The following is a 23,789-nucleotide window of genomic DNA, read 5'->3' as shown; positions in this document are numbered from 1 at the left end:
ATGCATGCTATCGTTACAGAAGTATCCATGGCATATTGTGAAGAACAATTTTTCTTTTGTAGACAACAACAAAAAAGCATGCTAAATGACATCAGTCACTATAAGTCTATTTGCAATGAGGTTCAACACACCGTTGAAAGTCCTACTGAGAGTAGCTTCCTCCAACCTTGCACCAGTGTAAGCTTGCACAATTGTTTAAAGACGTTTGCATTAATGTGGTTTACACTGGCCCCAAACATTTTCAAAGCAAGTTATTAAGACTAGATCTTGAATTTTAGTAATCATTCCTTTAATTTGTTTTCAATAAAATTTTTAAAAACAATATAAGAATTAGGCATAAAAGCGTGTTAGGTAACAAATCTAGGCCACAATATTACCAACAGAACACAGAGGTATTTATATAAATGGTGTTGCTGTAGTCTTTAATATATGAGAATGTGGATTGTGTGCTCAAAAAATAAAACAAACAAAAACCCTGGGGAAGAGCATTATAAATCCCATGCCGGCAAAACCGCACAAATTATAACCCAATATAACAGGTCAGCTTGGCTTGATGTGAGGAGCAGTCACAAATAAGCCAGACTATGTGTAGCCACCTTAGCAAGTGGATCACTAAAAAAACTGAACGTCAAATGGCAAGTAATCCACACTCCCAATCAACAGACAATTTGTATAATGCAGCTGTGACATCCATTTTTTTTTAAAAAGGATGAAGAAATACATAGAAAATCCAAGATTAAAGAGCAGGAGAAAACATGAAGTATGTTAAAATGATGCAACGAAACAGTATATAAATTAAACAGGAATGTTTAATCAAGACAACCCCCAACAGAGGTTCTTCAGAATTTATTCTTTTTTTTAATTGGAAATATGAAGGTCTATTTCCACAATAGTGAGGCTGTTTCTTTCAAGCAGCTTTTGTACAAGTGTTACCAGGACTCTAAACAGATTTTAATTGTTTTATATTGATATCTCTGAACTAAAAAGTTTTAAAATACGGTATAGATTTTATTTGTGCTCCACGTACTGCAAGCAATGAACAACACAAAGAAAGGTTTAATTCCTCAGCTAGAATACCAAACTCTCTACCAAGTATTACATGTACACAATACTTGCACAGTGACAAGCACAAGAAAGTACTAGGTGAGCACTTACTTTCTGAAATCCATACCAACTCTTAAAATCCATTTTACTTTTCCCACACCAACCAATCTACAATTTAAGGCATCTCCACACAAGCATCCATCCACCCACCCACTCCCATACACGCAATTTATGTGGAGGTGTTTACTCTTTCAAAAGAATCACTACGTCAATCAGGTACCATTTATTAATTATCCCTATAACTGTGTCAGCATTGAGATATGACAGTTAAACCAGTGTTAAATCAATACAATATTTACATAGCACAGCACATTAAGCTTGAGACACTCACTTGGGGGATAAAACCACATTTTAGAACAGGACAAAGGTCACCATTATTAAGTGTTTGAAAACAGCTATTTACAGGTCTCTATGACATAACTATAGTCTGTACACTGTTCCAATGGGGCAGGCAGAAGCATGATAGGCATTTATTTTGAGGGATTTCAAACACATTGATTTGGAAGCATATTATTATGCTACCCTGAATGCCATAAGCCACCTTAACATTCTCCAAGGTGGTTTCATATCCTAGAATGGCATGTCCAGCTCATACAAAACAGACAACACAACATTTACTTTGTGGAGAACTTCTTTCTCCTGCTATTCAGTCATCTCAACTTTGAAGGCAATTCGTCCCAGAAACTTGTCACGATCATCTTCATTTTTTAAATTAGGTGAGCCCAGGATCTTACACTCAATTGCTATTTCTTCATTGGTACTGTTGGAGTTAATCGCTAGTTGAACAGCCACTAGAGGCTGTAAATAGTGAGCCTATTAAACAGAAAGATGGGGAAAATATTTGAGATACTGGAGTAAGTGATCTGAATGTAACTATTAGCATGAACAATTAACATTTAGTCTATCAGAACAGTTAAGAAAAAAAGATAATTATGAACCCAATTCTTCAAAGCCCAATCTGACTGAGATAAGACTATTTTTTCCAAGTTAGATGGATAGTCACGTATACATTTTCATACTATTTTTAGTCAATATATTCAACTTAATTTGAGTCAATGACAGCACTCAATATAAAACGGCTGGGGAGAGGGGTGAGAATCAGTCTCCTCATTAAACACTACAGATTATCTGAAAAAAGGTACATTCTCTAAGTCAAGCAGTTGGGTTTATCATGCTGAGCAGCAAAAAGGAAATAACCATTCCGGAGATGCTAGTAATTTTACAGCTCCTACCCTGGCACATCAATAGTTGTACGCTCTTAACTCTTTTACAGAATGAAGTAATTCAACAATTCCACACAGATATGCTATAGATGTTTTGTGGTATAGCCAAGAAATCAATCCAGACTCTTGAGACCTGTTTAAATATTCAGCCTCACAACTATTCTTGCTGCTTCTTTTCCACAACGTACTAATGTTATGAGAACTGTATCTTACATAAGCAACAAACCCTCAAGCAAATCTCATCTCCTCCCACATGACAGAATGGACATGAAAGGACATTGAACCATACTCCAAAAGAGAATATCAGTTAATTAAAAAAAGGTTTTTCTTAATCACCTAAATAAGGAATAGCACTGACTTTTGCCTGACTTAACTGTTCTCCTTTCATAGCCGCTCCTTTCCCTCAGTACAGCAACAAAACAAGCATTTTAACAGAAAAGGTCTTCATCCCGTCTTTGGCAGAAACTGTTTCCTGACATATCAAGATCTACAGATGCGGTATTTTGCATTTCTTAGAGAAGTAATGCTCTTTTGCTATTCTTTCATTCCAAGAATGAAAGTTCTAGTACATACTGACTCTGCCTATTGGGAGCAGAAGTTGACAACCTTTCCCAAATCTTGTTTGTCTAAGAAAATAGATGCACTATCGATTCAAGAACACTGGCTGTGAAAGTGAAGACCTAGAACTACACACAAGTAAGTTGAAAGCATATGTTGAAGAAAAATTCCTTCCTCGTTAGGAAAAGTTAAGATTAAAAAAAAAAGTTACATCAACTACTGCAATTAAGTGTAGAGCACACTGAAAAAATAACTGACAAATGAATAATTTAGTACCAAAATCACTTCAGGGAAATAAACAACTGCTGTGGAGTACTACAGGCCCACAAATATTCACATTAGAAGAGTACTTCACCTTCAGTGGTGAACAGCAAATTAGTTTTTCAATCATGAGTAAATAATTTGGTCAACAAGAGGCAATATAATTTTATATTTGATAAAAAGTACAGATTTTCTGTACATAGTTATCTCAAGCTGATTCAAGGAAAGAAAATATTAGCTAAATTTAAGTTTGAAGAGAAACTAGAGTCTTAACTCTATGTATTCTGTGTTGGTAAAATAGTTGTTTTGTTCTGAAAACTTAAGCATTCAAATAGATAAAATTTAAGGCAGAATAAAATGGGGATAAGGGAGGCAAGCAAAGAAAAAATTTAAAACAGTAATAAAAAATTTTATAATCCACTACCTTGATGTGCTTCTTCATAAAGCAGAGTGAACAGAAAACAGGATTGCAGAGCCATAAAGATGTATAAGCAACAATACCATGCTGAATTATAAATTTGACATCCTGTACACAATCCCTATGGGCGGACTATCAGAAACTGCATGGTAATCAAAAGAACCAGTTAACGTTTTTTGCCTTGTCCTCCAGAATATACTAGTGACCAAGAAACAGCAGATGTTCTTCATACTGCTATTATACAGTCTTCTGTTCATTAGGAGAGTGCCCGCTTTAGTTCCTTACATCTGTTAAAGCATCTCTCTAGTCCCATTAAGCACTACTCCTTGTGAGTACTTCTCAGTAAAGTTTTCAGACTTCACAGTCAGTCTGTTTAGTAAGATGACCATCATTAAGATGTACTTACATGCAAGGTTTTCCCATAGTATGGAAAGTACATCAAGTCAATCGAGCCTCCTGAAGGAAAATAATTTATCTCAACCGCGCCTGGTTCCTATGATTGGAGATAACGACAAAATAAAAAGTTAGTATCTACTTGGATAAACACTAATACAAAATTAGAATTAGAATCCAATGAAGACTCCCCTAAAGGAAAAAAAAAAAAAAAGCTCCAAAAAGTAATAGACTAGCTTCCAAAACAGATCAATATTTGGCAAACAGCTACATGCTGCACGCATCTGCTACAGGGAAGTTTACTATTAGCAATCTTTAAATTAGTAATCAAGTCAAGACGGTTTGAATTACAGTTCCCCTTACCAGTCGAAGTCAAATTGCAAATGAATATAACAAAAAGAAATCATAAATATATGCTAAAATCCCATGTATCCACAAGCAAGCCTATATGTTTTGGTGAAGCAAGAGCACATCCATATATAAGACAAGATGAAAACTTGACTTTAAAAAGAAATTTAAATTTCAAATGTGGAACAGTACAGCCCCAACCGTCCACAATGGCGCCCAATTTGTAGGTTGCTCAGCTAGCCTTGAAATTCAAGCTACATAAAAGGAAACCAAACTTTAAAATGATCATGTTTCTAGAGTTTGTATCATCAGTGCCCAGAAGGAATGTATGTATTCCTTATTGCTAGATTTTTCCCAACAACTCCAAATCAAGTAGCGAGATGCTACCTACAAAGCTGCTGCATGATTTCTAAGGAGTCACTCAATCTGTAAGATACACAACATTTTGTATATTTTACTTGTATGATTGTGTTGCCCCAGACACATGCTGTCAGAGTAATGACAGATACATCTCCATGGATATAATATGCTTTGGGACTGCGTGTCCTGGAAGGATAGCAAATTACTGCAAGTTCAAGTGGCTAGGAACACCCAAATCTAATATAACTTTCTGTAACAGCTAATTATATTGCCATAATAAAGAGCAATGCCACAAAACAGCCCCAAAATGGTAAATACATCTTCAGAATATCATTGCTTGTTCAGTGTAATTCACATGTTTGAGGTGCATTAGAAACTTCCAGTTTTTCTGGTATTACCATACCTGTAGCTGCAATTTTAAAGATATACTACAGAGCTCAGAATACAACTGCAGTAATAGACTTTAGCAAAGGCGAACACAAAGAAAGATCAAGAAAAAATAGAGAATAATCCACAGCTCAAGAATACCTCCTTCTACCCCAAAGAACATACCATATCAGTTTAGGATATAGTCTGATTATTGTTCCTTTGAAGTCTAAACTATTGCAAATCCTCAGTATACGTTTATTAGATATTTTGGACTTGAGTTAGCAAATTTAATTGCTAAGTAGAATTCTGTTGCCTTTCACTGCTAATCTTTATTTTAGTTACAGCTCATGCAGCTGAAAATACTCATTATTCAAATATATTTCTGAAATCGTAGTTACAAAACCAGAATACAGAATAATATAAGATAAACAGGAGCAGAGCTTTCTCAAGCAGCTGAACACAACTGTGCGCAAGCAGTCATATAGGCAGTAGTCTATCAAGAAAATAGCAGAGAGGTTCTTGAACATGCAACTGCCTTTCTCATGCAAATGCCGTGCGTTGCATTTTTTAAATTAATAATAATTAAATCTAATAATTAGAATAATTAATCCGTACATGTATTTTTTAAAAAGCTAAGCTAGCTGCATCTTCTGAAAAGTTTCAAGAGCCAATCCATGGGCATCACATTTTTCTGCTTACCATAGACACAAAGATTTACAGGCAGTCAGCCAGCTAATCTGAAAATCAGACCACTTAGTCGGACAGACACAGGTAGGCTCCTACCTCACCCACAAAGGGTTTATTAGGACTGTGTCTTAAGAGTAATTTCTCAGATGTTAAAATAATGTACCAAGACCCAAGGAAAGAACTTGTGGAAGACTTATTTGTCATCATTTCAGAAGAAGAAATGGTATTGTACATATTGAACATTACTGTGCGGTTTAAAGCAAAACAAACTTCAATAAGAGCAATATCCATTAGAAGAGCCTTTAAAATAATAGAGATTTCTTTCACACAAAAAAGGGTATATCAGATGCTGAGTATGATGATAATTGCAAGGAAGGTAATCTCATTCACACAACCATTCTTCATTCTTGAAAATTAGAAAGAGATGCCTAATAGAAAGTGAGGATGACCTCTAAACAGCAGAAATGCAAGTAGTTAAGAATTAATTATATTTGTGTTCCCTGTCATTTAAAAAAAATGTGCAAATCTACTGATTTTTCTTCAGTGTACTTAGTTCCAGCATGAAAGAATGCCACTGCAAGGTGTTCTACCACACTTGAAATTGCATACCTCCAGCCCTAGACTAAAGATCTAAAACGTTAATCTTCAAACTTCTTGGAAGCACAATCCTGTTTTAGCTTGTTTCTCTTTGTGGAGATACTTAAGTCTACAACAGATCAGTTCCTTCCGGATGTAGGAGCAAGAACCAGCCGCAATTAGTGTCTGACACTGCAAACACTAACTTCCCTCATCTACACATATCACAGTGATGACAGCAACCGCTGTGTGTGGGCATGGCGGTGTGGGGAGCAACCCCACCTATGAAGCATGCTGATTTTGATATCCCAAATCTACCTAATTTTTTTTCTATTTAAAAAGAATCCCAAGGGGAAAGCAAAGGAAGAAGAAATGAGAGTCACTTCAGAGGAGGAGACTTGAAGAACATGAATTTTTAATATTAATTGCCAAATGAAAAATTTTAATGATTTTTCATACGGCAAAAACTGGCAGAATCTGTGGGCAGAAGCTATTAACTCTCTTTTGTATTTGAAAGACTAGCCCTTACAACTTAGGGTTGCTTTTATTATATTATTTAAAAGTCAGATTGTGTAAAATCAAAGCAGACGCTTCCCCAGATTGCTCCGAGTATGTGTAAAATTCAAACTAAAAAGAATAATATATGTATATTTTTAACTGATCAACAGCAGATCCACAGGTTAAAAATAATAAGTAAAGGTCTTGCCTACAATGAAGAGAACATGACAGTAGGACTTCTGCTCTGCTCAATGAAATCACCTTTTAAGCAAAATCCATTCTGGTCACCCAGATCTTAAAGACTTCAGATGTAAAACTTATAATTACCAGCAAGTTGCATTTGTGCTATGAACTGCACAAATACTCTCCTATGTGCTATGAAGCTAATATCCAGTAAGAGGCTTATTTGGCATAATTTCTGTAGTACATCCCAAATTTTTTTTTCCACATTTGCTGACAGCAACAGAAAAAAAAAAAAAAAACACCACTGCAACAGAACACATCAGCTATTTAAAGACTCAGTAAACACCCCAAATAAGAGAAACGACAGAGAAGGACAAACGACCTCTACACATCACCCCTGCTATGAGCCAGTATTTAGGGAACATTCAAATACAGAGGCAGATGCACCTCATCATAAATTCATTATACCATATGCTTATTGTAGTTTTTTAACACCATCTCACAGAACATCCATATGAGAAAGCTGAAGAAATACCATGAATATAAAATAGGTCCAGTGTTTTATATATAGCTTATATGTGCATTGTTCCCAGCACACCAGCAGACATTTCAGGTGGAGATGAAGATGACTGTCCTGTGCTCAGTGTTTCCATAAGAACTTGGCAGACATAAGAAAAAGTTCCTTCACTGATGACAGCAAGCTGTAAGAAGTTGAAGCTTGATCCCATTATAATGATCATGACAAATGGAGTGGGAGCAGGGGCAGGCAGCCGAAAAATTAAAAAGGAAGATCTAAGCAGCAAAACAAGACAAGGACTCAATGTAATAGTATTAGAAATGGCAAATTCACCTTGAAAGACTTAAACTACTTCTGATGTGATGAGAGGGAAAAATTCTGTTGTTAATTGCCTCAGCTAGAGGAAAACTTGTGTCCATTTTGGGATACTGTATTATATAAGAAATGATACAATGGAGAAGGAAAAGAAGAAGGACGAATAGTAAACATTGGAAGAACCTAACTGCATTATTCTAGAGAAATTCCTCCAACCAAAGATTTTCCAAGAATGGACACAAGGAATCAACTTTGCTTGCAATAGACTGTCATGGAAAGATCAAAACTTCCATGAACTTGACAGAACTGAAGTATTGAAATCTATGCCTACAACAGATATCTCAAGTGAAGGCAGGAACACCTACAGTATTTGTCCCATCAGTTGCTGAAATTCCCCAGCCTACATTTTTTCAGTCAACTCAAAGAGCCATGACTCTATCCCTTGCTGAAGCTACTAACTTACCAAGGCTTTCACTGCTCCCCAAGCAGTCTAGGAGAAATACGCACAAGTCAAAAGTCATTATTATAATTGCCTTAAAATATTCTGAGTAAGCATTTGGTACACAACAAATATTTATAGATTAGCTGTTATTACAAGTTGCTTATATTTGATTTGAAGACAACTTTTACTCGAACAGTAACAATGTTAGTTTCCACACTTTGTCTTACCCATCATTTATAAAATTGTCTAAGGTGCACTTGCAGCATGGAGAAAAAAATAAAAATATAGGTTATGAAATGGGAAAACAAAACACAACTCACACTAAATAAATAAAAATAAATATAACTACAAGTTACACCTATGCATTTCCTCAGCTCAGTAGGAAATCAGGTAGTTCAAACACATCTTAAAATGGAAGAACAAAAAATGACAGTATTTCTAGTAACTATACTGAAGAAATTAAAGGCACTAAAATTAAACTAGACATACAGTAAGATGAAAACAAGAAAAAAAGAAGAAAGTCTAACAGGAGACAGTGAAATAAATGTTCTGACAGCATTTACATTGACTTTTCATTTTAATCACAAGGAAAATTAACTTCATATTTATCTCTTACACTGAGAACTGACCTTAGATGTACACTGTATATACGGTTCCCCTTCAGGCTTTAATCCAATTATCTAAAAGAAAAAGTTAAAATATTTACAGACTTTCTTTCTCTCACTAGTTTTACATACCAAATTCAAACTTTCTCCCATTTAATATGACAGAGTTGATACAGGGAGCACATCTGTCTAGTATTATATTTAAGGACAGCTTTAGCCTAGAATAAAGATGTAAAGTTAAAGCTCAAATAGTGGCCATACCCAAGGCTACTTTCTTATTTTACATTAAGCACATTAAATTAATGGCTCAAAACAATTAGCTGTTTAAGAAACATATAACATCACTGAAAAGGCAAACAGTTATTCATTCAAGTTTTCATCACACTGCAAAGTTTAGGAGTTATGGAATCCATGACATTCTAATTGCATTTCTAGAATGCAGGCATGAAGTAAAACACAATTAGAAGTAAAGTGAATATGTATTTCAGTCCTTTTCAACAGCAGTTTTTCATACTGTGTTAGTTGGGAACTGCTGTACTATAAATGAAATTAAAAAAAAAAGGAGTCACTTACTCTATTCATTTTCACAAGCACACAGGGAGTTCCTTTAGAATAGCCAAAGGTCTTATCTTCCTTCCCAGAGCACTGCCCCAGCTCAGAGAGGTTAAATCGACATGCTTTTTTAACAGCAACATCATTCTGATCAAAAACCTTTCCTGGTGTACAGTTTATATTTTGGGATTGCTTTGAATCATCATATGCTACAAAACATAAAAATAGTTTTTAAATCAATGGCATAAAGCACAAAAGTAGGCAAAAATTACAGAAAGCATATATAAACACCTAATTTATAGTTATTACTTTTCTAAGAGTTTTCTGAGAGCGTTATTTTCAAAGTGCTATGCCTCCCATTTTCATCTTAAAGGCTTACTTTTTCAAAGCTTATCAGAAAGTGGCGTTGTGATCAAATGAAAGAATACAGAGTATTTCAAAAGAAATAATGTCCTGTTTTTAGGATCATATCAATAATTATTAATTTCTGTACATCATTCTAAACAACGTATTAAAATATAAATAAGTTTTTACTTGGAAACTAACAATTTTTCCATTTGTGCTTATTATTTTTTTCTAAATAAACACACAAGAAAGCTTCAAGTATTTTAACAGCTAATATTAAATTGCCTCTACATTGCCATCAGGTAGTATAACTGATGTTATAGTAACGCCCAGTTCTGGAGCCCCCAACACAAGAAGGAAACAGAGTTGTTGCAGCAGGTCCAGAGGAGGGCCACAGAGATGATAAGAGGTCTGGAGCACCTCCCCTAGAAAGACAGGCTGGGAGAGCTGGGGCTCTTCAGCCTGGAGAAGAGAAGGCTCCAGAAGGACCTTCTAGCAGCCTTCCAGTATCTGAAGAAGGCCTACAGGAAAGCTGGGAAGGGACTTTTTATAAGGGCAGGTAGCAATAGGACAAGTGGAAGTGGCTTTAAACTGGAAGAGGGCAGATTTAGACTAGATACTAGGAAGAAATTCTTCACTGTGAGGGAGGTGAGACACGGGAACAGGTTGCCCAGTGAGGTTGTGGATGCTCCCTCCCTGGAAGCATTCAAGGCCAGGCTGGAAGGGACTTTGAGCAACCTGGTCTAGTGGGAGGTGTTCCTGCCTATAGCAGGGGGTTGGAACTAGATGATCTTGAAGGTTCCTTCCAACCCAAACCGTTCTATGATTCTACGATCACAAGTGATTCTTGCTTGAGTTTCACAAATACGTGGATCGTATTATCACAAGTGCTCATCTATTCACCCCTTAACACATTTTGTTGTTTGGTTTTTTTTTTCCCCTGATAGCTAAGCATAAAATAAAATGGAAGCAAGGTAATAAATGTTGTTCCTCAGCCTGAAAGTCCCCAACCCACTGAACTGCAAGATAGGCAGGTCACCATCAAATAGAGCATTCTTCCTAGAAACCCTCCCCAGGGCTCTGAAAGAAACACCTACTCAAAGAAGCTTTCAGGTGGCACCACAACTACCAACCCAGATAGGTTCAGGCATAGCTTGCGTATCTAAGAAAGCATCTCATGCAAAAAGTCGTGATTCTACAGAACCTCCTCAATTCTGACTTACAACTTTTGAGGGGCTCGGTTTCCCTGTCAAATATGGGTGAATTTTTATGTTTATCTCCTTCTGTAAATTCATACCTTAAAAACGTATTTGTCTAAAGTAAGCCTGAAATTTCATCAGTTTTCTTTAGTAATTACTAACTGCAAGTGAAAAATTAAATTAACGTACCCAACATTAAGACTCCTAAATTGCTTGGGTATCAGTAACTTACTTACTTTCAAGAAATTTTCTAAGTGTAGAAACATATTCTGCATATGACTGGGCGTCACTCTTGTTAAAGTAAAATTCCAATGCAGTGTCTGGCTTTGGTGAAATCATAAGCCCTTAAAAAGAAAAAGTACAAGTAAAGAACTAAACTTCTCATCCCTATATCACTCTAACCTACTCAAAATTCACATCCATAAACTGAAAAATACCCAACTGTAAAGAAACACTGATGTTACCCCTGTATTCCACAGAACTGGAAAGCAGTTTGTGTTTCAAGTCAGGTATTAAAAATCAACACTACTCCATGTGAATTAAGACTTGAATTCAAACCAACATGACCACAATTCACAAACCAAAACCAACTGATTAGAAGTAGCAAAATCAGAAACTTCAATCACTTCAATTTAATTTTACCGATTCACTTCACATTTTCAATATCTTTCAAGTTAAACTAATTAGAAAAAAAAAAAAAAAAAAAACAGCCAAAGCCACACTCCGAAACCCTCCAGTTAAAATTAAGCATCAAAGCTTTAGACAAGATATGAGGGCTGCTCCAAAAGTAATGTCTCCTGTTTTGTTATGCTGGCCCACAATGTCATAAGCGGATGCTGGCACTATGGCAGCAGAGGCTGAACCTTCCCACCAATATTCCATTACATTCTGTTGTCATGCAACAGATGGCAGCAGAGGGGCTGCCCAACAGAATGGTGTATGGACTGGAACTGCGTATGAATTTCTCCATGTGGAAGAAACTGACCCACTGACATTCATTGACGCTTGCTGAATATTTATGGAGACCCAACAGTGGATGTGAGCACAGAGAGGCAGCGGGTGGTGTGTTTCAGCAGTGGTGACAGTGGGTCATCTCCACTGGTACAAATATTTATGAGTGCAGCATGCAAGTTTTTGTTCATCATTGGCAAAAACACACAGCTAATGGTGTTGACTATGTTGAAAAATAGAGCTTTGTAGCTGCAAATCTGCTCTATCAACTAGTGTTATCGTGCTCTTTGTATCTGTAGTAGTTTCCACGGAAATAAATAGGAGGCATCACTTCCAGAGCAACCTATGTAGAATGAAGCAAGCCTGTATTAATCTCGTAGTCACCCACAAGAAAAAAAAACTTTATAATGTATAAAGATGGCTTACAATTTTTCCCAAACAAAGCACACCCAGTTAGTTTTTCCTTTATTCCTTCTCCTCAAAGAGAAATCAGATGTAGTCTTTCACAGATAATACCAGAGACCATGGTAAGCCACTGCATATGTGTCACTGGACACAGGCACAGGTGTGCTAACCATGGTGAACTGCCTGACAGCCGCCTGCACTGGGCCCTGCAGCAGTCAAGGCTGCTCCCAGCCATGTTACAGCAGTGCTGTTGCCTTCCATCTGCTGCCCTTGGCTGGCTCCTGGTGCCAGTGCTGGAACAGGAGCCATCTGCAAACTGGGGCCGAGGCTAGAAAGAGAATGGCTGCAGCACACTCAAGTCAGGCTTTGTGTTGAGGGGTGAAAGAGGCAGATAGTAACATGGAGTTTGGCCTCTTGATAGAGCAGAACTGTCTTTCTTCCCAGGATATGGGTAAAATAAGGTACAGGGATAATAATCTCTTCAGTTACAGCTGAGATCTAAGGCTGCAGTTCTACCAAAAAAAAAAAAAGTTTGGTTTTTTTTTTTTTTTTTTTTTTTTTTTGCTAATATCTGCCATATCTGAAAACCACTCTGTGTAGATCGTTACTGTGCTGGGATATCAGAAGATGCAGAACATTTGTTTTCAGAATTAAACTCGTGCATTTTCAAAAAGCTTTTCTAGAATAAAGTCTTGCTAAAAAAAAAAAAGTTTGGTTTTTTTTTTTTGTTTTTTTTTTTTAACCACATTAGTTTTCTTCTAGGTTAGAATATCAAAATGGTCAGATCAATGTCAAATTTGGCACAACAGAAGTAGTACAATTGTGGCAGCGACTAATTGCATCTCCTTAGGATGCCATGTAGTTTCCTATCATCTGACAAAACTAATTAAAACCAGATTCCCAAGTGAATAAAAGCTTGAGGCAGAAACCTTATCATCCGACGTTAAAAAATAAAAATAAAATCAGGCCTTCTTTATACAAAATAAAGATTTAAGAAGATAACACAGCAGTGGAAAGAGAAAGTTGGAGAATTTATCTTAATGAAAGATTCTTAATACACCATAGTTAATCAATCAGTAAGCTCTTGGAAAGCATTCAGCAAATGCAATTAAGCAGCCCTTGTCTATTAAGGATTCACCTATGGAAGTGACTGGGCTCCTTATTTGATAGCAGAAATTACTAGAAATATTTTAAACTCGGAAATAAAAAGACATATACTATAAATTTACCACAGACAAACACCTTTTAGATTCTAAAATTATGCACAGGTTTAACAATTTCTTTAATTTTTTGGAAGGATTTCAAAAAAGAAAAAAAGTCAAATTCTCCGTTCTACATTAGCAGCAGTTAAATTGTTTCCAGGAAAGCCACAACTAAATGCTTCTGATGAACATAAATTAAAAATACCATTTTTGACTGCCAATTACTTTGCACCATTAGTAATATTGAGAGCACCAGACTGAACTGGGATTCTTGAAAATACAAAGTAACTAGCAACAGGGCTGAAAAGTCACTTAACGTGCCTTGGGGGACAAGTGGTTATTACTTATATATATGTATACATATATACACATATAGGTAATATATACACATACAAGTAATATATATATACACATATATATACACATATATATATATACCCACACATACATTTATACTGTAAATGAAAGACTTAGATGCTGTTTTTCAAAGTGAAAAAGACAAAGTAACTAAACTAGTCATCAATGAATGAAACAATAATTTGAAGAGACTCATTGCTTCAGGGGAACTTCAAAAATATCCTAAGAGGAAGGGACTGCTCCAATTCTGGTTTGTTGCAGTCTGCCTAGAGACTACGATGGAATGTCTGCAGAAAAAGCTATTTCAAGAAGGACTGAAGCACAGACCACAAGAGAGGCAGGATACAGAGCCTTCAAGGAGGAACAGAATTAGCAGATTCAACATAGGATTATATCTAGGACAGTAACAGATCACATTCTTCATCAATTCCAAGAGATCTTATTTTTAAATATTTTAGAATCATCTGGATTTGATTGATTTTATTATATCCCAGCGGACATTACAAGTCAAATACCAATTATAAAATAAATCAATCTGCAAGATTTCCAAATATGTTTAACATGAGAAAAACCTTTAACCTACGCCATCCGGGTTTTGTGTGTGTAGATTTTTTTTTTTTAATTTATTAAAGTTTTACAGCCAGGAGCATGACATGTTTCACTGCAAGTGAAAAATGACACAGTTAAGGCAAAACATTAGAACAGAGATCAGCAATTTCATTGTCTTCAATTATTCACACGTAAGTTATCATTAATTAAAAAATAAAATTCAGAAATATTTTAGGAATTCCCAAGTTAAAAACTAATTGTGGGATAAATACCTCTCTAAACAAACATCCTCCGTGACATTTCAAAACAAGGGAGAATTAGTAACCCAAACTCCAAGAGAGAAAATGTCACTAGGTCGAGAACTAAGTCCTAGCTACCCACAGCTCCATTTGCTACCAATGCTCTGACTACCACAGAGGAAACAGGAAGAAGGATGAATGGCCAAGTAAGCCACTTCTTTTGAAGAGGTCTTTTGTTGTTGTTTTTTCAAGAATTTTACCCATTCTTAGTTTGAAAAAGCTGTACATCCCCTCAAGAATCCCATGTGCTAAGAGGACACCTGTTACAGCTGGCCTGAATACCACATCAAAGCAAATCCTGTTCAAAATCCAGAGAGATTTGTCACAAAGGCCCAGTTGCTGTTTTCTCACACAATGATTACCGTTTCATCTTAAGTTCTAATGCAGTTGCAAGATTTTATGAGTTTGGATTATGATGTTGCTGGATTTCATCTGTTTGGAGTTCAGAAAGATGAAAAAGCAGTTTAAAAACATACTCTAACTTTCACTAAAATATTAGCATTGCACAGCCATTCAGCTTGTTGATATTTTTACATAAATTTGGTCCCTAAACCAAATTATAAGATTTGAGAGATATTACCAATGGCCCAATCATTTAAATTACATATACAAATCAAATACATATACATTAAGCTGAAACAGTATCTAGAAGACACTAATCTCATTGGTATTAAGTAAAAGCAGCTTTTAAATCTTTCTCAGCACAACCGCTTTTTCCTCCCCCAGCATACAAAAAACACAGTATATTTAAACAAATCTAAAAAACAAAAACAAAAGAAAAAACACCCACGATATTCTCATTACCCACTTTTATTTGTGCAGAATTACTTTTCCATCACATTTAGCTCCTTGAACCAGCCCACTGTAGCAAGACAGCACATCTAGTGGCAGCTACATACTACATGGACTTGACTTCACCACAGAGCCTCACCCTCCCTTGTCAGCGGACCCCTATGTAACAGGTCAACAACCACTGCAATCTACAGACATTCCATGTCTCCTGAAAGCCATCTAATGTAAAATTAAAACTCTGAAAATGCCTTCCCGTTGTAGCCCTTTCTCTTGAGCAGATTATTCCACAATAAAGCCTTCCTGTACTTCAAAGTATCTAATACTTATCACAGGTGGCCTTCCATCTGACCCAACTTGGCTGTTAAACCAGAACCGAGTTTATGAAGAGATAAATACACTGTTACCTGGACTAGAAATCCGGTCACGGTATTTTGGAATGTCATTGCTCAGCGTCTGAAGCATAACCCACATTGTGAACGTGAAGAGCGCTGCTAGGAAGCCATAAAATACCAGATAGAATAATAAGATCAAACCTGTAAAGAAAGAGTAAAATTATTATTTTTGCTTCAGCTAATTCCTTTATCTATTTTGAAAATAAAAACAGGAAATTAGTAACACAATGCTTGATTTTTGGTGGTATTTTTTCCACTAGACCCTTGCCGCTCCCACTGGTAGCTGTAAGTCAGTGTGTCCCTGGCATGCAGATGCATTGCCCAGTGCTGGAAAGTTCTCTCTGTACTTTCTGGCTCTCAAAATTCACAGTGTAAGATCCGGCATTTTGGCATCTTCAAGAGAAGCATTAGAAACCACTCCGGGCCCTACTGGGAAGCTAATGAAAATGACTGAGCAAGCCATTCCAGTTCCATTCGTTTAAAGGAATTGTAGTTTTACAGCTGGAAAGGAAGGGGCGGTAGGGAGACGAAAGAACTGAATGAAAAGATGAAATTGTTCCTGATCCAGTGTAACAAGGGAGAGAGAGTAGCGGGTGATTCAGTAGCACGCTCAATACTTGAGAGCACTCCACAAAACACAGCACTTATTCACACACACTTCCTCCTACAAGAGACTTCTCAAGGTGAAAATCCTTTCTGCCACACGGCTCTGAGAGCACACCACGCTTTCTGTTCAGACATTCCCTAGGTCTGCCCAGCACACCCACCTGCTGAACAAATCTACCCAAGGGATCCAGCAGCGTGCCTGGGAAACACAGGCATTACTAACTCCAGCTTGACAGTTCCTTGAGAAAGAGCTCCTCAGAACCTGAGGAAATAGCCTCCAAGAGACTGCCTATTGCAACGCTGTATTTTTCCATCGCTTAGCTGCCACAAATTGCTAAGCGGCAACACCATAGGAAAATGGGTAGAGAATTACTGTGATCAGAATCTTTTTTTTTTTTTTAAACTTCTCTTTAGTTTTCCCTCCCCATTTGTCATTGCGCAGGCACAGGCGTGGGCTCCGGATACAAGTTGTTTACTGAATAGATAAGGTAACAGGTCAAAGTTAAAATATTGCACTAGAGATGAAGGGGACTCGAACAACCTTGAGATTTTCTGAGAACTTTGTCCTTTTTCTGAGATGTGATGCACAACTCTAATTTAAAAATCTTTTAAAACTCTGGACAGTTCATTAATTTTAGTAACAAAGTTTTCAGACAAGTTTTTATATTCTTATCCTATATTTGGTTTTTGACCCTGATGGACTCATATTAGCATATTTCATTCACGCTCAGACCTTCAGAGCATGCACACTGAAAAATTCAGTTAAATTACCCTCTAAAACTGAAGTTTACGTGGAGATGTTTCCTGATTCAAGACAAACCACATATGCTGTCTGGATCTAAGACTTAGTAAAAGACATGGAAGATTCTACAGAAATTGTATTATTGAGTATACAAAACCAACAACAACAAAAAAAAGAGCACGTGAGTCTCTTAAGAATCATCCCTTGAGACTCAGAATATGTAAAACCTGTCAAGAAGAATGGGAGCTGTACAGGTATTGAGGAATTTGGATGCTTGCACAGAGAACCAACTGCAGAAAAGCATCTTCTACACCTTTCTAATCTAAAAATATAACGCGGTGACAAAAATTCACCTTTAACCAAATATACTAGCAATGAGACTGATATGGGGAAGCCAAAGACACACAACACATCAATATCATCACCCAACATTCCACCACCAACACATGATTACATGAGAGGTTCCAGTGCAGTTTTCTTCCAGCTTCCATAGAACAGGAAAACGCAAAAGCAAAAATGACAGCGCCCAGAGACGGGTACTGTCTGCTGAGGGATGACAGAAGGAAGCCTTAGCTCTGGCTCCTGCCCCAGAAACCACTTGCTTTTTGCCACCAGTAGGCCACAGCTACTGGAAATTCAAGTACCTGCATTACTTTTCCTGAAAGAATTCAGCATATGTATACAAAAATAATGAGGTGTTTCCCAAATTATTGTTACTATAACAAAAGTTCTCAGCAGCAACAGCTGAACATTACAGGATATTGATTTTGTTATATTTTTCAATTTCACAAGCTGAGAAAGTTGCTTACCAACCTGCAATAATATGAAAGCAATCAGCTATTCAATATACATTTGGGAACTACTGATATACAATATACAACACAGTGATTTGAAGTTATGTAGCAAAGAACCTGAAACAACATGGGAACAGTCTTGTTCTGTACTGAACAAGCTAGACATCTCTTATAAACAACTTCCAAGGCTATTTAGAAGCTGAAAAGACATAAATCAAGCAGTATAAATCCTAATCAATAAAAGCCATAACAGAAGTGGCACCTGTATTTGTGGCACCAGTTATTTGCTTTATCTATAAGCCTTACAATTGCATCAACTGGATCCAAAACAGAGCAATGATCTGATGAATACTCCATGTACTTTGGGTATCAAAAAGCAAACAAAAAACCCCCAAAATCTGTGGTCAGCTCTTATTTTGATGCCTACACATTAATCAATTTCTGAACATGCTTTCATCAAGTCATTTAAATATATATATAGAGAGAGAGACTCTTTCCAAGACCTTCATCCATCAGTTCCAATGGAATAGAAAAGTCTTAATACTGAAGACAAGGCAAGCACCTCCTGCAGCAATTTTCGTATGAGTAATAAAATAAAAAATGGGATTTTTTTTTTCCCAGTGAGCTATTTCAGAACGTGTCTGTATTTTAGTCTCCAAAGGGTGGTGCCTAACCTCACAGAAACTGAACATTCCAACCCACTGGTTTGTTACTGATGGGCACTTGAGGCAGGTGCAGCCCTCAGGGTATCACCCCCACCACCTGCAGGACACCCCCAGCCGCACTCTGAAGCACGCTGGGTGCTGACCCAGGCCTGTGCCGCTCTGTGCCTTTGCTCCCTCAGAGGAGGTGCCTGCACCTGCCCCTGCTGCGCTCCCACTCCAGAGGGCAAGGTGTCCCCCTACCCATACAAGAGCCTCAGCAGGGCACGACCGCCACATACAGGGGTCCCTGGGGAGCCCTCATGCCCCAGAGGGAGCAGCAACACCAAGGAAGATGAGAGAGGGCCCCCATGTCTGAAGCACAGTGGTTGCCAACAGCCCCCTGCTGTTACTGTTTCACTCACTGGATGCTGTAACCCGGCAGTAACAGGGAGAGGAAGACCCTATTTCTTTCACAGCCTGGAGAACGCCACTAGCCCTCCCAGTATGGCAAAGCACATGCACGCACACAGAAAGACTACTGTTAATCTTTTTTAAGATACTTTGTAAACGTACTGCAGAACCCTGTCCATTGGAATGAAGTACATCATTTATGCTATTTTGTCTCATTTAAAAAAAAAAAAGAAATGGGGAGGGAGGGGAAAAACAAAACAAAACTTGCAAGGGCACCAAACTAAGCAAGCTGCACTTTGTGAGCCTATTAGTATTAATTATCCTAAGCTAATCACAATGAACAAGCCATTACCTGTCAAGAAGCTCAGCCAAAATAACTTCACATCACGCTGGACTTCTTGTCAGGAAACGAGATCTGCCCAACTCACAATGGAAAACACTCCTCCACAGCTACCCCAAGTGCAGCCACCGCATCCAACACACAGCTCATTCCATGGTTTGTAGGACTTCCATGCACAGCTCTGCACCAAACCCTTCAAGTCTCTCACCAATGAGCGCTAAAACTAACACAGAAAACCACAAGTATCAAACCCAAATTCTGCAGTACTGGAAAACTGCTCTTTCTGAACCAACGCATTGGTGTCGTCATTAGCTGGAGTTCATTTGCAATAATCAAAGCACTTATCCATGCTGCAAGTTAAAAAGTCTGACTCTAGTAAAGGGTCAAGATATCCAATATCTGGCCACGATGTCCATGACAAATACAGGCTTTCCAAACATTACGTGGCAAAGTGATAAACACCTTGTCAATCTGGCACAAACCAGCCTGGCATATCTGCCTATATGTCACATGCAGGTAGCTATTTACATGCATTAACACACTCATGACAGACCTTGAAGCAACTATTTGACATTACCTGCACCAATGAAAATGAAATGTTATCTTTATGGCTGTACACATTACATGCTGCACCATCTCCTCATCTCTGGGATCGTTCTTCAGCAACTCCTACTAGACGTATTACAGAAGGCAAATCTGTGAGTGGTGACTCCCACTGACACTAAGGCAGCCTTCTGGCCCACCTGCTTTATACCAGCATGTCCATACAGAGTACACAAGCACTAGTCATGTTTCAACTCAATTGCCTAACACTTCAGAATTACTGCTTTCCCAGTTTGGGGGGCAGCAGAGGAAAAAGAGAGACAGAAAGACAGACAGAAAAAGGGAAGGAAGACTTCACAAAGAATTAGAACCTCAGTTGTGTGTCTCAGTTTATGTCACAATGAACCAAGAATCTAGATATAATGTGGGACTGCTTCAGGAAACAATAAATATTATCAAGAGCCACATTTGCAGAGAACCACAAAAGCCAGTGCTCAAGTGTCCTGATCCAGTGTTTATAACACACAGACTGAGCGTGTTATAAACATGCACACTGGAGCTCACTGATACCTGCAGCAAGAAAAAAGGAAGCTTTCTTTCTTCAGAGCTACCTGTGTCATGAAAAAGAAGATGCTTTATGATTTCTCAAATATTTATTTCTTACAATAAGCAGTATCATGGGAAAGTTAACTAAGATTTTGACTGCAGTCTTACTCTGGCTGTGAAGGGACTTTACATGCATTGTCCACCTGCCATGATACAAACAAGATCACTGTCCTGATTCACAACTTGGGTGTACAAATGTTTCTATTGCAATGGCAGACAGCAGTTCCAGTACTCTGCCTATGAAGAAAGCTATTTCCCAACAAAACCTTCCTCAAAGACTGATAAAGAACAAGGAAGAATCAAGTCAGAGAGCAGCTGAGATTTTGACAGCACTGTACGTCCCAGCAAGAACACCATGAAAACCAAACAAAGCAAATCTGGATCTTCTGTTTTTTGTTATTTTTGTTTTGTGTCTTAATTTCAAGCACATATCTGTGCTCTGGAGAATACCCCTAAGTATTCAAGACTTCTCAGTAGGCCAGAATTTATACGTTGTCCAAGACAACATCGTCTCTACCTCGAACACCCTGACAGGACTAGCTTCAGGCTTAACCAGGCCTGACATGACATCGTGTGACCACAGCTTCAGGACTGCTGGAGTCTAGCAGTGATCTCACTCAGCGCTCTTGCTGCAGCCCCAGGCAGGCACAGCATCTTGTCATTACATGTAGAGCAGATACCAATCTTCCCTTTCCTTTCAGGAAGGACCCTGTGGCAGTGCTACAAGTTCTCCTCTCTTTACCCCGCTCATTACACCCTGTGCAGAACCCCAGGACCGATCCTCCTTCTCTTGATGTTTTTGAGGACCGTGCATGCCTTGCTGCTGAGAACTCCAGTTATTTAACAATTTCTCTACTTATTGTTGTGAAGAAACCGTCCTGAGACAAAAGAAATACACCAGGAAGAATCAGAGCCAGCTGAATTCCTACCATGCTGTCCCTGGAGACACCACAGCCCAGCAGACAGGCAGCAAAGCAGCCAGAGCTGCTCCTGCCTCCGCGCCTCCCCCCAGGGAGCCCAGCAGCCACAGAGGAGCAGCAGCCAGAGGGACCGCTCTCAGCGCACACACAGACGCAAAAGCAGAAGCGAGACTGAACCCTGTATATTCTCCATTAGCAGAGGCACTCAGCGAGCGCTCTGCAATTAAAAGCAAAACAAAAAAATCACCCTACTTTGTGGATGCCAGGGGGACCAAGATACCAAGTACCGAACCCCCCAAAACACATGCCACACCCTAACAGAGACAACAATTATTTTTTACTTAATATATGCAGACAAGTAATTTAAATAAGCAAAAGACATTACTCGCAAAACGTCAGGACAAACAAATATTGACAAAAAATTACAGTGACAGTTTATAGTGTCGTTGAACAGTCACCTCTTCACCTATACTTAAGGGAAAGTTACACCACAAACCACACGTCAATTGCCTAAACCTCCTAAGAAAGCTAATTAAGTATAAATTATTTTAACTGCTATCAAGCCTATGTGCACTTTCTGGACATAGAAAAATATCCCTTATCAAACGAGCTGGCTGTGAAACAAAATAGCAGCTCAATTACCCACTGGGTTGTATCAGCTGCAAGGGTTATCTATTGGCCTCGGACTAGCGCAGACTGCTAACATTGTAAGTGATTTATCCCTCGGTTTCAACAGAGAAGGCTGTCTCAGTATCACTTTCTTTTTTTTTTTTTTTCTCCAAAAGAGACGGCTATTTCTGATGTGCCCGCGGCCTCTGTGCCTGTCAGATCCACGGCACAGCCTCCTGCTCGCCGCACGCCCATTCACGCAGCCCACGCACTTGAGGAAACCTGCCTGCACAGGGATCACTGGGCCCAGCAGAGTGGAAATTTCCTCTCCCTTGCTATGCAGGCGGCAGAGCAGCCCGCGAGCTCTTATTTCCATCTGAATGGAGGGGAGCTCGTGTCGGAGCAGGGCCCTCTCCTGATGGACAGACGTTGGCAGCGCAGAACGCGCAGCGCAGAGCGCGGCCCCGCGGCCTTCTGCAGGCTCCTCCTCGGATTTCGACATCAGCATCCATTGAGATGGTGTCAAGGCCAAGGCCGTGCTGGCCCGGCGCTGGTGCCACGCTGCGAGCCTTGTTGGTTCTGTAAGCACAGCTCTGAGGCAGCTCGGCCACATCCAAGCTCTGGGAGGGGACGCGGCATTTTCTCAAGTCAGTAAATATGTCCCGTGAGGGCTGAGGCAACATCCCAATATTCAGCGTTTGTACAACCGTCTAATATGAGAAAACATACCGGGAAAACCCAAATATTTGTACTGGAAGGAGCGAGGTTGTGATAGCGGGCCTGCAGCTGGGGCGGGCCAGGGCGGCTACCTGCGCGCGGGGACAAGCAGCGCCCGCGGGCTGCTCCGGCCGCCCAGAGCTTCTTTTAAGGAAATCAGGGAACGCGGCAGCCCCGCGCCGGGACAAATTTAGCCCGGAGCCACACGACGACCATTCTTTCGCTAGCGCTCTAGAACGAAGCGCAGAAACTTTCCCGCTTCGCGGCCGCGTTCCCCCCGACCCGCGGCTCACGCCGCGCTCCCGCTCATCGCGGCCGGCGCGGTGCCCAGGTGCCCGCATCGGGCGCGGGGCCGCAGGCGCGGAGGCGGCGGAAGCCCGTCACGGCGGCGGCCCGCACAGCCTCCCCCCCACGCTCCCGCGCCCAGCAGAGGCTCACGCGGGGAGGAGCCTGCGGGCCCGCTCGCCGCATTTGCGTACTGGGGCGGGAGGGCGAGGGTGAGGGTGAGTCAGCTCGGGACGCGCCGTTACCCCCGTCCCCACCTGCCCCTCCCGGCCGCCCCCCGCCGCCACGCGGCCGCGCTATTTTTAGACGCGCGGCGGCGGTAGCGACGGTAACGGTTACAACGGTTACAACGATTCCAGCGGTTACCGTGCCCCGCGTCCCCACGCGCAGCCGCGCGCCCCGCGCTCACCCCAGCTCTTGGCCGTGCGCCCCAGGAACTCGCCGCTGTTGGGATTGTAGACGAACTGCCGCCACTCGGCCATGCTCTGGCGGAACGGCTTCTTCGTCTCCTTGCTCATGGCGTGGCCGGAGGCGGCTGCGTCGCGGAACCCGGTGGCGGTAGAGCCCGGCAGGCGGAGAGCCCCAGCGCGCGCCCGCCCGCGGCCAGCCGCTAAGTAACTGTCGCCGCGGCGCCCGGCGGGAGAGCGGACGCAGGGGCAGCGCGCAGGACGG

General features: G+C 39.8%; 1 protein-coding gene across 1 annotated transcript; it reads right to left on the bottom strand.

Moving 5' to 3' along the window:
* ATP1B3 (ATPase Na+/K+ transporting subunit beta 3) lies at window positions 268–23,783 on the bottom strand. Its single transcript, XM_021394083.1, has 7 exons — window positions 23,527–23,783; window positions 15,913–16,041; window positions 11,190–11,297; window positions 9,431–9,618; window positions 8,882–8,932; window positions 3,971–4,057; window positions 268–1,917 (listed from the first exon to the last, which is right to left on the bottom strand). The coding sequence occupies exons 1-7, from the start codon at window positions 23,633–23,635 to the stop codon at window positions 1,747–1,749; spliced, it is 843 nt and encodes a 280-aa protein (XP_021249758.1). The 5' UTR covers window positions 23,636–23,783; the 3' UTR covers window positions 268–1,746.

This window comes from Numida meleagris, chromosome 4 (assembly GCF_002078875.1).
Source record: "Numida meleagris isolate 19003 breed g44 Domestic line chromosome 4, NumMel1.0, whole genome shotgun sequence".
NCBI classification, from domain to species: domain Eukaryota; kingdom Metazoa; phylum Chordata; class Aves; order Galliformes; family Numididae; genus Numida; species Numida meleagris.
The sequence above is the reverse complement of the archived record's forward strand: the minus strand, read 5'-3'. Positions and strand labels throughout refer to the sequence as shown.